The sequence below is a fragment of the Carassius carassius genome, chromosome 23, assembly GCF_963082965.1.
Source record: "Carassius carassius chromosome 23, fCarCar2.1, whole genome shotgun sequence".
NCBI lineage: Eukaryota > Metazoa > Chordata > Actinopteri > Cypriniformes > Cyprinidae > Carassius > Carassius carassius.
In genome coordinates, this window is record NC_081777.1 from 5,330,164 (window position 1) to 5,346,249 (window position 16,086).

Below are 16,086 nucleotides of genomic sequence, written 5' to 3' on the forward strand. Positions count from 1 at the left end.
TGGTATTATGCAACCAGGACTCATTTTAGCCAGGTGTCTTTGGAAATTTCTAGCATGTTAATGTTTACCACTATTGTATTACGACTAGGGCTGCACGATATTGGGAAAAAATGACATTGCGATATTGTTTTTTTCTGCAATATATATTGCGATATGAAATCTAATATAATTTTTTCTTACAAACAAAAATGGGGTGAGCAGATTTACATTCTCATTTTAAATGATTTAAACATCGACACCATCGTGTCAATTGATTAATATTCGCGAGGGGGAGAGAGCAAGACAGCACTCGTGTTGTTTGAAGCGCTCTCTCCCTCTCTCTCTCTCTCTCTCTCTCTCTCTCGCGCTCGCTCGCTCGCTCTCTCTCTCTCTCTCTCTCTCTCTCTCTCTCTCTCTCTCTCTCTCTCTCTCTCTCTCTCTCTCTCTCTCTCTCTCTCTCTCTCTCTCTCTCTCTCTCTCTCTCTCTCTCTCTCAGTGCATGCTGGGAAGTGGTAGGGTGTGGAAGGGTGATCACGGTGAGAGGGAAATTTGAACACGGCTACTTAACTATTGTTTTGGGAGCCTATTGGGAGGATTTCTATGTATGTAATTTCGCAAAACTAGTTTGGTTTTAGTGTGTTACATTTCCAGATTTTGTACGTGTAATAGTCGAGTATTGTCGTGTCGGGGACGGAGATGGCGTCGCATGGGAGTGTGCAGGCGTCGTCTCTGTCGCTCCGTCATGGTATCAGGTGTGTCACGAGCGCCGGCGAGTCTGTGGAAGATGTGCTGTTGGATGTAGCTGAACGCCACGGTCACGACAACATTGTTTCTGCGTCCCGTATGAACAAAGCGGTGGTGGTTTTTTCTCAAGGATGAACAACTAGTGGCACGTTTGATCGGTAAGTGGTGCTTTTATTCAAGTTCAACCGTTAGCAACACCAACAAGTAAAGTAACCATTTCCAATGTCCCGCCGTTCATTCCTAATGCTGATATTGAGCGCGAGCTTTCGCGTTTTGGTAAACATGCGAGTGGAATCAAAATGGTTCCACTTGGCTGCAAAAATGCAGCTTTGAAACATGTTCTGTCGTTTAGGCGGCACGTGTTTGTTTTTAAACTCGCAGACTCTTAATGTGTCGTTTCGATGCATGTATGAAGGCAAGTCGTACATGTTATATGCGAGCGCAGGTGAGATGCGATGCTTTGAATGCAATGGTTTCGGGCACGTAAGGTTATCATGTCCCAATAAAACAGAGGCAGGCCCAAGTGGAAGTGAAACTGCCGTGCAAATAGATCCACATGGAGATCAGGTTGTTGTGGTTAATGCTGAAATTGTAAGGAATGATGAGGAAATTCCTAATGAGAAGGTAAGGAATGAAGGGGTCTCTGCTAAGAGTGTGAGGAAGGACGACGAGACATCTGTTGAGAATGAACGAATGGATGAAGGTGATGTTGAAGTTCAGATGTCTGAAACAAGCGTTGATTTAAGGGATAAAGGTCAGACAAGCAGAGATTGTGGAGTGACCAAGTCTGGAAGGAATGAGGATCAAAGAAGTGTCAGAGAGGTAAATTCATGTGAGCCTAAAGAAAAAATACAAAAAATAGTTAATTCGTTTTTGGATGAGACTTTTGGAAAGGTTGGCAAAAGAGGGTAGGAGAAGAAAAACTGAACACGCGAAAGGTTTCGCTTTAAAAAATTTCTCACTAAACTTTGAAAGGGGAAAACCCCAGTTAAATGTAAGCCAATTGATTTTGCGAAATGAGATGCACATCAAGGGTGTCTTTGCAGTGCTTTCTGTTTTTTCTGCCTCTTTCTTTCCTCTCCTTTTATCTTTTTATGGATATTTTGAGAATAGGATCTATTAACATTAATAGAGGCAGAGATAGAGAGATAAGAGAGCAGTGATATCAGAATATGTTCATCTGAATGACATCAATGTTATGTTTTTACAGGAAACACATTCAGATAATGAAAATGAAATTGAATTGTATAGATGATGGGAAGGTGAATGTATTCTGAGTCATGGAACAAATTTAAGCGCAGGAGTAGCGATTATCTTTTCCAAACATTTGGATCTAAAGATCCTATCCACTATTGAATTAGAAAAAGGTAGAGTTTTAATAGCAATAGTAGAAATTAAAGAATTAAAATTTATTTTCATTAATGTATATGCTCCAAATTTAGGTTCACAAAGACTAGAATTATTTGAAAAGTTAAGCAGTGCAATAAGAAAATATGATGATGGAAAAATGTGTGTAATAATGGGAGGAGATTGGAATTGTACTACTGATTTTGTTTTGGATAGGAATGGGCAAGAACCTCACTTACAGTCTAGTAATCTGCTCCTCAGGATAACAAAAGAACTAGAACTGAATGATGTGTGGAGAAATAAGAATCAGTTAACAAAACAATACACATGGGTTAAAATTTTGGATTCTATTGTGAAGGGAGCAAGACTGGATAAAATAGATGTAAGTAAATCAGACAGTAATAGAGTCATGAATGTTGGTATATCTCCTTGTGGGTTTTCTGACCATCATATAGTGACTATTGATTTTAATACTAAAAGCTTGCCACATTCAAAATCTTATTGGCATTTTAATGTCAAACTGGTACAGGATAAGTTATTTTGTGAAAAATTTAAATGGTTTTGGGAGAGTTGGAAAGTAGAAAAAGATCATTTTGAAAATGTTGTTCAATGGTGGGAGGTAGGAAAAGTCCAAATTAAGATTTTTTGTCAGCAGTTTTCTTATAATAATACTGTGATTGTAAAGAGAAATATTGAGAGTTTGGAGAAAGACATTAATGAAATAGAAAATGTAATTGATTTGAATGTTTCGGGCATGACTACGGATTTAAAGAAAAAGAGATTGGAGTTGAAAACACTGTTAGAGGAAAGGTGCCTTAAAAAAGAACTTTGTAGGGGCATCCATTTCTTTAATGGAAGATATCCTTGCTCTGATTAACTTGAAACGTAAAGTAGTAAAGAGAAAAATGTAAAATATCTTTTACCTTCGGAAGGACAATGGCACATTAACATCAAATCCTATCGAAATGAGGAAAATTGCAGTGGACTTTTATGCTGAACTTTTCAGGCACAAAGACTGTGATCTTGAGAGTATGGATCAGTTATTAAAAGTACTGCCTATCTTAAAACCTGAGGACAGAAAAACTCTGGATAAATTGATTTCATATGAGGAACTTTCAGAGGCCGTAAAGCAGCTGTCCACAGGACGGTCCCCGGGAGTAGATGGTTTGCCTGCTGAATTTTATAAATCATTTTGGGACATTTTAGGAGAGGACTTTTACAATGTAATTTGTGAATGTTTTGAAAAAGGTATTTTACCCAGCAGTTGTCAAAGAGCAGTACTATCACTTCTGCCTAAGACTGGTGATTTTAGGGTTGTTGAAAAACTGGCGCCCTGTCTCTTTAATGTGCCAAGACTACAAGATACTGTCTAAATGTTTAGCAAATAGATAAAAAAGGTTTTTGAGCATTATTGTGAGGAATGAGCAAACGTATTGTGTTCCAGGATGTACAATAATGGATAATTTATTTCTAATAAGAGATGTTATGGACCTTTCTATGAATGATGATTTTAATATTGGTTTTTTATCCATTGACCAAGAAAAGGCGTTTGATAGCGTGGGTCATGAATACATTTTAAATGTTTTGAAAGCATTTGGGTTCGGAGAAACATTCATTTCTTGGATCAAATTACTATATAGAGGGGCTTCAGTAATGCTTAAGGTTGGAGGGGGACTGAGTTGTCCAATACCTGTGAAGAGGGGAATTAGGCAGGGGTGTCCAATTTCTGGACAACTATATAGCTTAGTTATTGAGCCCTTGGTTATTAAACTGAGAAATAATTTGAAAGGTTTTCATGTACCAGGGGATTTTAATGGGTCAAGTGTTTCTGTTTCAGCATACGCTGATGATGTCACTGTGTTTATTACTGGACAAGGGGATATATTTAGATTCTGTCTAAAAGTTTAGCTTTATATGAGAGCCTCATCATCAAAAGTAAACTGGTCTAAGAGTGAGGGTTTTGTTGTGGGTCCCTGGAGAAATGGTGGGCCACCTAAGCTTCCAGGGGGGTTACAGTGGAATACAGAGGGAATTAAAATTCTTGGAGTATTTCTGGGTAAAGAAAATTATAGACAGAAAAACTGGGAGGGTATGCTGGAGAAGTTGTCTAAATGGAATTGGCTATTACCTGAACTATCCTACAGGGGTAGAGTCTTAGTTACAAACAACCTGGCCGCCTCCATGCTATGGCACAGACTAAATGTGCTGGATCCCCCCAATGAAAAAAAAAAAAAAAAAAAAAAGTGTGAAGTGACATTCAGCCAAGTATGGTGACCCATACTCAGAATTTGTGCTCTGCATTTAACCCATCCAAAGTGCACACACACAGAGCAGTGAACACACACACGCACACTGTGAGCACACACCCGGAGCAGTGAGCAGCCATTTATGCTGCGGCGCCCGGGGAGCAGTTGGGGGTTCGATGCCTTGCTCAAGGGCACCTTAGTCGTGGTATTGAGGATGGAGAGAGAACAGTACATGCACTCCCCCCACCCACAGTTCCTGCCGGCCCGGGACTCGAACTCCATTAGGATGTGACTATCGTGGATTCGTACATCACGAATTGCCATCTTGCTCTTGAACATTAGCCTTCACATCCTGATTGCCATCTGAGTTCCCAACATGTAGACGCTCAACTGTCTTGATTCCTGGTTCTTGTGTGAAATGACCACGTTTGACCATCTAGTCATTTGTTTCACTCAGAAATGTCCCATTATGGAAGTAAAATGGTTTATGAATCAAGTTTCGTGTTGATTTTAATTGTTTACTATGTGGGGCGAGGATGTATTTTCATAGAGCTGTTACTGGAAACAAGTGCTCACTCACAGGATGTCCCAAGACACTAATTCTACCAGGAAGAGACCTTTTGACCACAATAGATCACACCTCTTACTCCGAGCTGAATTTTGCACCGAGCTTGTCTGAACTGATCCAGGACTCTGAACTTCTACTTCAAACAAATAAATGCATGACTAATGAATGAGTCTGTGTTGGCGTGTCACGTATTTAATAAAATAATGAACAAAACTGCAAGGCAGCAGGATTCTGGCCAGGATTTGGATTGTGATAGAAGCTGAGGTTATTTAGCTAATTGCAGCTACTGTTGGTCACAGACATTTTTGTAAGCATTCGAGTTTTATGAATTCCGATATGCCAGATTCCAGCTTGTCCTCCGGTCTCTGATTGGCTGTTCCCTCTGCAGGCTCTGGCATGAACAGTCTGGATGGTCTGATTGGAGCAGAGGAAAAAGTCATCAACAGCAAGAACAAGATCAGCGAAAATGTGGTGAGCCCACCAGCCTGCCTTCAACACCACACACGCTTTACTGATCTGTTGCGAACACTGTGCCGACTCTCATGACTAAAATAACATAAACAAAAAAACAAAACTGCAGGATTTTCATACACGTTCAGTTTAAGTGCTAATAATAAAATCAATAATTGGCTTCTTGATACACCTAGATGAACACTTATTTAATAAAGACCAGATGCTCTGTAATATTTATTTATATAACTATGTTCTCATAGTTATAACTGCCATTTGAACTTATTTGACTTGACTGCATTTGCAAGGCAGCACTAGTTTGAGATTTTCTGCGTTTATTAAACATTTTGACCCCCAAATATGATGGTCACCTCTCTTTTAAAATATAAAGACGGCTATCTAATGTATAAAAGCCATTTATAGTTTGTAAAAAAGGTTAGGATTGTTCACCCAAAAATGAAAATTCTGTCATGAATTACTTGCCCTCGTGTTTTTCCAATCTTTGGAACACAAATGAAGAGATATTTTTTAATGAAATCCGAGAGCTTTCTGACCCTCCATAGACTGCAACAGAACTACCATGTTCAAGGCCCAGAAACGTAGTAAGGACATGGTTAAAATAGTCCACATCAGTGGTACAACCGTTACTTTAGGAAACTAGGAGAATACTACATTTAATACTACAAATGAAACAAATGTCAGTCTTCGATGTGCAATCACAAGAGTACGTGCAAGTGGTGCTGCTGATGAAGGAACATTTTTGGGTGAACTATCGCTTTAAGACCATATGCTTTTGGCAGAATAAAATTGTATTTTTGCATTGTCATTGCACAAAATGATTAAAATACTTTATGGAAGATATTTTAAGACATTTTGTTCCAAAGCAAGCACAGACAGTACAACTGCAACTGGTTTATTTTATTTTTATTTTTTATTTTTTTACACTATTTAAAACAATGGCTGCATACAAATTAAATTAATCACAATTAGTCTCATGATTTCTGACTTGCTTTTAGAAAGTGCTGTAGACTGAGAGGGTAGTAAATATCAAACTCTTTAAATTGTAACTTTAATTTCTTAACTTTTTCCTCTCATTGACTTGGATTGATAGAATGTTAGTGGTTTAAAATCTAAAAGTATTTGCATGTTGAGTTGAGATTGGAATTCTTTCTTGCATACTTGTTTATTTAAACATCTATAGCTGAACCAGAGCCTAAAATCTAACCTTATACAACTTTAGCACCTCTTCCACTGCCTTGCAGTCACTGCTATCTCCTTTCAGATAGACAAATCTGCTTTATTTCACTCTTCTCATTCATATCCCAGCATTCATTGCATGCCACGTTCACGTATTTCCCAGTCACGTTCCAGTCTCTTATCGCAGCTCACACAAGAGCCTGTGTGGTTGTGGAGGACTGGAGCTAGACACATGCAGTGCACGATCTCTCTGAAGAATGTGGCTCATGTTCAGCTTGTTTTGTTTGTACAGTATTTCTGCATGCTTGCCTCTGAAATCACATAGAGGAGCTATCAGAGGTTTGAGAGAATCTAAGCTACATTAAAGAGATAGTCGATCCAAAAATCAACATTCGGTCATCATTTACTCATCCTCATGTATTTCCAAACCTGTATGACGTTTTCTTCTGGGGAAGATGGTGTTTTGAGTATTTATGTGGACAAAATAAAACTGAAATGAATGTAAATTCAATGTGAATGTCAAAATATCTTCTTTTATGTTTTACAGAAGTTGGTTATAGAGGTTTGGAATTGACATGAGTAAATAATGACTATTAATGAAGGAGCTATCAGGCAAAGTTTTGCAATGTATGTTGAGGTGTTTTGTTTAATAGCAACATACCAAGATGAAAATTATCTTTCCTGCATTAAATGCTGACAGCCATGTTTTCCAACAAGGACGTAGTCACTGTATTAAAGATCATGAATTATTTTGGATTTGCTCACAGTATTTATTACCTATCTATTGCTGTAAACCAGCACCATAACCACCACAGACAACTGAGTCAGCTTAATTTGGTTCCCTTGATCTTGACTATTCGCTAATGCCCTTTCAGAAAACGAACACACTGCACATCAGGCACACAATGACTCACTCTTCACTTCCCAAGGATGTAACTGAGTCTGCCCTGTCTGTGTTGACAGGTGATTGATGAGACTCTGGATGTTAAAGAAGTGATTTTGAATGGTGGTGATCCTCTGGTAAGTACAGTGCTCTCCTGTGTCCAATACATAGTACTGTCAAACACTGCAGTCTCGGATTATGAGCTGGAGGGAGATTACAGTAGTCTGCTTCTGTTCGGTCTGTGAGCAAATGACAGTTTTACATCATTCATGACCTTATATTGTTGATCCACAAGGTTCCACAGCACGTGCATGGTTTTAATGCGATCGCATGAGCATGTCCGGTGGATACGGGTCATCGTTTGTCATCATTAAACTTTCACACAAATGGAATTTTGCACTTAACATTTGGTTGTGAAAATTGCTAGGCACGGCTGTCAGTGCGCATTCAGTCCATTTAGCACTTTGTGAAGCAGATCAATACCACCAAACATATTCATTCATGTTAAAGCTCAATTTCATTCTTAAAGTAGTCGAGATGAAAATTTTCATTTTCGGCCTTTTTTGGCAATTGTTATTTTTGGCCTTTCAAGTATTTTCCCCAGCTCAAAATGGTTTTAAGGCAGTTATCTTTTGCTGTAGTGTGTCAGTAGGAAATATCAGTCTACATTTCCAAACATTCATTTAGCCATTAATTGTAATAATCCGTGCTCCACACGGATATCTTATCTTATTATCATCCAGTCTGTCTGGAATGACATGAAGAAACTGAACAAACTGAGACTGAATAAATCCAGAAGAACTGTGGCAACGCCTCCAAGATTCTTCAAGAAATAAATTCCTTTAGATACTAAAGTTCTTTAAAGTTGGTAGATTTTGAAGAGCTGTAAAGGTTTTTAACATTCATAGGTTGGAAAATTAACTCCGAAAGTGATTGCAAAGATTTTTCCTTTGTGCCATATGCCATTATCATAGTACATTATGGACATCTCTATTTAAAATAATTTGAATAATTATTAAAACCTTATAGTGGTATTTTTGATTTATAGATTTTATCATTCTAAACCTGTATGACTTTCTTTATCTTTGTTGGAATGCTGGAAAAGAGCAGTATGAATGTTTCAAAGTATCTTTTTTGTGTCCCACAGAAAAACTGTCCCTTTAAGAAGCACAAAAAAAAAACAAAAAACAGGCTTTTAAAATTTATGATATTCATGTGGAGTGTGATGAAACATCAAAACATTTTTAGAGAATCTCTTTTGCCTCTATCTGTAGAAAATTATTTTGATTCTTATTTGTAACCAATTATGGCACAACAACCATTCTGTGCCTCACTGTACATGCGTTACATAATGAGATCCCTGCTTCAGTGGCATCGACAGCTCTTTAAGATGTCTGTTAACCATGTTTGTCTGGGCTCTTTGTGCTTTTGGAGTAAATAACACTGGTGTTTATTTTTCCCTCCCAGTTCAGCGGTGGATCAGAGCAGGAGACGTTCCGCCCCCTGGTGGATGAGTTCAGCTTCGGAAGCAGCGCTCTGATTGGCCTGCTGGTGATTGCAGTGGCCATCGCAACGGTGATTGTGATCAGTCTGGTGCTGCTGAGGAAGAGGCAGTATGGCACCATCAGTCACGGCATTGTGGAGGTGAGATAACGGTCACACGTGACGCTCCATTCACTCTTAGTGTTTTCAATGCAACCTTGAGGAGAACAGCAAACAGGCTAGACAGACTCACTCAATCGCTGTGAAGGATAATACTCTCACTCAGAGCACACAAGGACAAGGAGGTTCAAAGGAAAGTTTATATTCATTTAATTATATAACATATTTAATGAATATTCACGACTGTTGAAAGGTTTGTTGTCAGTAACATTTCTCTCACAAAATTACGCTGCACAACTGCACAAAATGAACATTTGCAGAAAATGTACAGGCCATCTAAGTTTCTTTATCAGATTAGGAGATATTTAGTATTCTATCACTTTCTCACCAGTGGATCCTCTGCAGTGAATGGGTGCCGTCAGAACGAGAGTCCAAACAGCTGATAAAACATCACAATAATCCACAAGTGAGGATTTCAAATTAAAATGCCTTAAAGATGATTTTTTTTTTTTTTTTTAAACGTGCAGCTTTTCTTTTTACAAGACGTTAATTGATAATTGAGTGGAGTGGTGCGGAATATTGTGATGTTTTTATCACTGCAGAGCATCCATTGGTGAGAAAGTGATGGAATGCTACATTTCCAATCCATTCGGATGAAGAAACAAACACATCTTGAATGGTTTGAGGATGAGCAATTTTTCTTTTTTTTGTCAACTTATTCTGAAAGGATCCTGTGACACTTAAGATTGACAGAGCTATGGCTGCTTAAAAAAAATCAGATTTGCAATCAGAGGAATAAATAAAATTTTTGAAATGCATTAAAATAGGAACCATAAAAATATTTCATAATGTTACAGTTTTTACTGTATTTTTGATCAAATAAATGCAGCCTTGGTCAACATGAGAGACTTCCAGAACATTACAAAAAATCGTACTGTTCCTAAACTTTTGAATAGCTGCTTATGTTGTAGGTACTGATATCTTAAATCTTCCTCTTGTGTTTCAGGTTGATCCTATGCTATCTCCAGAAGAACGTCACCTGAGCAAGATGCAGAACCACGGCTACGAAAACCCCACCTACAAATATCTGGAGCAGATGCAGATTTAGCCTTCGTGGGGTGCTAGAGAGGGGTGAACATACTACTGACCAATTATAAAACTGCTCTCAAATAATTTCATGCATTTGGAATGCATATTCTGGTTCATTTTAAAGAAAACAAAAAACAATGGTTTATTAATACTGCTACTTCTAATACTGCTACTGTTGTACCATGGAGCGCAATCTTATGCTCTTATAACTTTTTCTTTTATTTTAAAGTCAACTGTTTTAAAACAGGAGAATGTGATTCTGCAAATTAGCCTGGAATTGATTTTCCGTATTTGAAATCAGAACGTATTGTAATGTTATTTTAAATGTAAATTTTATAAAGTTCAGATCTAGTCTATAGAGGTACAGCAAAGCTGAAACAATCAAAATGAGACAGCAGTTTGTCTACACCATCGCCGGCCGCCAGGATATACTTCTTTTAAATAGATTGCTTGTATATGAAGGTTATTTGTAACGAATTAAATGTATAGTGAATCAGAAAATATGAAAAGAAAATCCTTAAATCATTTACTTTGAAATTATTAAAAACACACAATATATACATAAATAGAAAAAGTAGATGGTCAATTTATTCATAGTAATTTTTTTTTTCAGAGGTTACAGGTTTAAACTTTGAGATTAAGGACTGATATTCCCGGTCCAAACATCTGATACCATCGCCTGTGTAAGATACGATGAAAGGTTCAAACTGAATGGTGTGACAGCCTGCCAGATATTTTGGCTGATTGTGAATGTAGAGGTGCCTGATTTCAGTAACATTTACGATGTCATTTGTTTTTATCTTTTGGTTATGGTGTCATATACTTGGACCGATAAACAATGCGGCCCCTGCACATGATTGGTGCAAATTTGTTGGAAGGGCCACAAGGTTAAAGGCCTCCAGTCTCCCATATCACACTGAAATGTCGCTCTACTCTGAATTAATGTTATTTTTCCTGCTGTTACATGCACACACTCCAACGCTCCCTTTTATAGTAAATCTGACCTGATAAAATGTTGTATTCAGTTTAGGTTTATCGCAGTTATACTGTATTTTTATTAATAGCTGCCTAATGAGAATTGCCATGGAGAGTTTTATTGTGTGGCAATACTTTGCACACATCACTTACATCAAAAAGAGCATAAAGTGGGCCGTAATTATAATACTACGATATATGTTGTTTATAATACTATGAGTTATAACATATATATAAATGTTAATTCCTACAAGGACATACCCTTGATAAGTTACTCAGCTGGAGGCCAAGGCAAGTGCAAGAAATGTTTTGCATGTCCACTGCGATGCAAGGCAAGGAAAAAATTGACTTTGTATCCCTGACTTTGTATAGTTGATGTCGCAATTATGGCTTTTATCAAGGACAGCCTGTGGTTTGCATTGTTCTTAAATGAAATGTTATGATATATATTTTTAAGTTCTTTTTTTTCCTCTCTCTCTTCCTGTGACAGTATTTCTGTATGTGACTTTCACTATGCACCTAAATGGCTCCAATCTTGGACCTTGTCATTGCCTGCTTGATTGTGGAAATGGTCATGGGGTGAGGGGAAAAATAATACAAAGGTCATACATTAGAGGTAAAATATGGTGGAATCCAGTGGAAAATGGCTTCTTGGTTACAGTTGGGAAACACATCAATAAATTCACTACTTCCATGTTGGTGTCATTTTTGGTCTTCTTTATTCTACTTTTTTATACCAGTATAAAAAAAAATGCATGAATGTTCTCATATCTCATAAGTAGTCTGATTTCAGTTTACAATATAAAATAAAAGCATATTAAATATATTACTTTATATAAATATATATAATATATTACTTATTGAATTAGTTAAATCAACTTTTTGATGATATTCTAATTATATGACCTGCGCGCGCGCGCGTGTGTGTGTGTATATACATACACACACACACACACATATACAGGTGCTGGTCATGTAATTAGAATATCATCAAAAAGTTGATTTAACTAATTCAATTCAAAAAGTAAAACTTGTATATTATATTCATTTGTTTACACACAGACTGATATTTCAAATGTTTATTTCTTTTCATTTTGATGTTTATAACTGACAACTAAGGAAAATCCCAAATTCAGTATCTCAGAAAATAAGAATATTACTTGAGACCAAGACAAAGAAAGGATTTTTAGAAATGCTGGCCAACTGAAAGGTATGAGCATGTACAGCACTCAATACTTAGTTGGTGCTCCTTTTGACTGAATTACTGCAGCAATGTGGCGTGGCATGGAGTCGATCAGACTGTGGCACTGCTCAGGTGTTATGAGAGCCCAGGTTGCTCTGATAGTGGCCTTCAGCTCTTCTGCATTGTTGGGTCTGGCATATCGCATCTTCCTCTTCACAATACACCATAGATTTTCTATGGGGTTAAGGTCAGGCAAGTTTGCTGGCCAATTAGGAACAGGGATAACATGGTCCTTAAACCAGGTACTGGTAGCTTTGGTACTGTGTGCAGGTACCAAGTCCTGTTGGAAAATGAAATCTGCATCTCCATAAAGTTGGTCAGCAACAGGAAGCATGAAGTGCTCTAAAACTTCCTGGTATATGGCTGTGTTGACCTTGGACCTCAGAAAACACAGTGGACCAACACCAGCAGATGACATGGCACCCCAAACAATCACTGACTGTGGAAACTTTCCACTTGACCTCAAGTAACGTGGAATGTGTGTCTCTCCTCTCTTCCTCCAGACTCTGGGACCATGATTTCCAAAGGAAATGCAAAATTTAAGAGAACTTTGGACCACTCAGCAGCAGTCCAGTCCTTTTTGAAGCGAGACTCTTCTGACACTGTCTGTTGTTCAAGAGTGGCTTGACACCAGGAATGCGACAGCTGAAACCCATGTCTTGCATACATCTGTGCGTAGTGGTTCTTGAAGCACTGACTCCAGCTGCAGTCCACTCTTTGTGAATCTCCCGCACATTTTTGAATGGATTTTGTTTCACAATCCTTTCCAGAGTGCGGTTATGCCCATTGCTTGTACACTTTATTTATTTTTTTCTACCACATCTTTTCCTTCCCTTCGCCTCTCTATTAATGTGCTTGGACACAGAGCTCTGTGAACAGCCAGCCTTTTTTGCAATGACCTTTTGTGTCTTGCCCTCCTTGTACAAGTTGTCAATGGTCGTCTTTTGAACAACTGTCAAGTCGGCAGTCTTCCCCATGATTGTGTAGCCTACAGAACTAGATTGAGAGACCGTTTAAAGGCTTTGCAGGTGTTTTGAGTTAATTAGCTGATTAGAGTGTGGCACCAGGTGTCTTCAATATTGAACCTTTTCACAATATTCTTATTTTCTGAGATACTGAATTTGGGATTTTCCTTAGTTGACAGTTATAAACATCAAAATTAAAATGAATAAACATTTTAAATATATCAGTCTGTTTGTAATGAATGAATATAATATACAAGTTTCACTTTTTAAATGGAATTAGTGAAATCAACTTTTTGATGATATTCTAATTATATGACCAGCACCTGTATATGTGTGTGTGTGTGTGTATAGTAGCCACCTTTTGCTTTGATTACTGCTTTGCACACTCTTGGCATTCTCTTGATGAGCTTCAAGAGGTAGTCACCTGAAATGGTTTTCACTTCACAGGTGTGCCCTCTCAGGTTTAATAAGTGTGATTTCTGGCCTTATAAATGGGGTTGGGACCATCAGTTTTGTTCTGCAGAAGTCAGGTGGATCCACAGCTGATTGTCCTACTGAATAGATTGTTAGAATTTGTATTATGGCAAGAAAAAAGCAGCTAAGTACAGGAAAACGAGTGGCCATCATTACTTTAAGAAATGAAGGTCAGTCAGTCCGAAAAATTGGGAAACTTTGAAAGTGTCCCCAAGTGCAGTCACAAAAACCATCGAGCGCTACAACGAAACTGGCTCACATGCGGACCGCCCCAGGAAAGGAAGACCAAGAGTCACCTCTGCTGCGGAGGATAAGTTCATCCGAGTAACCAGCCTCAGAAATCGCAGGTTAACAGCAGCTCAGATTAGAGACCAGGTCAATGGCACACGGAGTTCTAGCAGCAGACACATCTCTAGAACAACTGTTAAGAGGAGACTGTGTGAATCAGGCCTTCATAGTAGAATATCTGCTAGGAAACCACTGCTAAAGAAAGGCAAACAAGCAGAAGAGACTTGTTTGGGCTAAAGAACACAAGGAATGGACATTAGACCAGTGGAAATCTGTGCTTTGGTCTGATGAGTCCAAATTTGAGATCTTTGGTTCCAACCACCGTGTCTTTGTGCGACGTAGAAAAGGTGAACGGATGGACTCTACATGCCTGGTTCCCACCGTGAAGCATGGAGGAGGAGGTGTGATGGTGTGGGGGTGCTTTGCTGGTGACACTGTTGGGGATTTATTCAAAATTGAAGGCATGCTGAACCAGCATGGCTACCACAGCATCTTGCAGCGGCATGCTATTCCATCCGGTTTGCGTTTAGTTGGACCGTTTATTTTTCAACAGGACAATGACCCCAAACACACCTCCAGGCTGTGTAAGGGCTTTTTGACCAAGAAGGAGAGTGATGGGGTGCTGCGCCAGATGACCTGGCCTCCACAGTCACCGGACCTGAACCCAATCGAGATGGTTTAGGGGTGAGCTGGACCGCAGACAGAAGGCAAAAGGGCCAACAAGTAATAAGACTGTTGGAAGACCATTTCAGGTGACTACCTCTTGAAGCTCATCAAGAGAATGCCAAGAGTGTGCAAAGCAGTAATCAAAGCAAAAGGTGGCTACTTTGAAGAACCTACAATATGACATATTTTCAGTTGTTTCACACTTTTTTGTTATGTATATAATTCCATATATAATTGTTATAGTGTTAATTCATAGTTTTGATGCCTTCAGTGTGAATCTACAATTTTCATAGTCATGAAAATAAAGAAAACTCTTTGAATGAGAAGGGGTGTCCAAACTTTTGGTCTGTACTGTGTATATATATGTGTGTATATATTTATTATTATAAAATATGCAGGAATTACATTTACATATTTCATAATGAAACATATATACAGTATGCACCCACATGCATTTCAATTCAAAACTAATTTTATTACTTGGAAAAGCAAAAGTTACAGTCAGTATGTGTTGTATCCACAAGCTTCTTTATAGGAATAGTCCACCCCAAAATGGAAATTTGCTGATAGTGCACTCGCAAGATGTAGATGAGTTTGTTTCATGGGAACAGATTTGGAGAAATGTAGCATTACATCACTTGCTGAGAAACCAACTCATCTACATCTTGGATGGTCTGAGGGTGAGTACATTTATAATTTTTTGGGTGAACTATTCTAACGTCTAAATACTTGAAAGAAGATTCAACAACTAAGAGAGACTGAACCTGCAGATTTGCAGAGTCCTGCTGGAGGATCATGTCAGGATGAGTCTGAAGGCACGATAAGGTCAGTCTGATGCTGTGACACACCGACCCAGACAATGAATGACCCTCCACCTCCAAATCAATCCCGTTCAAGACTACAGACCTCAGACAGTGTAACACTCCCTCCTTTAATGATGAACACAAGTCTGACCATCACTCCTGGTGAGACAAAACCATGACTTGTCAGGGCCGAGCACTTTTTGCTAGTCCTGTCTGGTCCAGTGCAGTTTTAACCATCAACTATTTATTTCTGGGGGTTTCAGAAAACCCCAATATCACGTTCAATCTGTATCTCAATTAGAAATATACTGTGCATGTAATATTCAATGCTAGTTGATGTATTTAAGATTTTCTGATTTAAGACATTTTTAGGAATTAATTTATGAAATTCAGACTTTAAAGAAATCCTGAAAGGGGTTTTGTTTATATAATTATATAAATTGTTACCCTGGACCACAAACCAGTCATAAAGGTAATTTTTTTTTTTTTTTTTTTTATTGAGATGTGAATAAATAAGCTTTCTATTGATGTATTGTTTGTTCGGATAATACAATATTTGGCTGAGAT

The 16,086-nt window shown here is 38.2% G+C and overlaps 1 protein-coding gene across 4 annotated transcripts in view; it reads left to right on the forward strand.

Moving 5' to 3' along the window:
* Positions 1–10,979, forward strand: part of aplp2 (amyloid beta (A4) precursor-like protein 2) — a 92,211-nt gene extending 81,232 nt beyond the window's left edge. For 3 of the 4 annotated variants that reach the window (XM_059506073.1, XM_059506074.1, XM_059506078.1), the window contains 4 exons: positions 5,273–5,355; positions 7,495–7,551; positions 8,882–9,058; positions 10,023–10,979. In XM_059506073.1, the coding sequence (XP_059362056.1) occupies positions 5,273–5,355; positions 7,495–7,551; positions 8,882–9,058; positions 10,023–10,124 (419 nt within the window). In that variant the 3' untranslated portion in view covers positions 10,125–10,979. The remainder of the gene's footprint in view (positions 1–5,272; positions 5,356–7,494; positions 7,552–8,881; positions 9,059–10,022) is intronic. The other variant, XM_059506075.1, reaches the window with a different exon arrangement.
* The last annotated feature ends 5,107 nt before the right edge of the window (positions 10,980–16,086 follow it).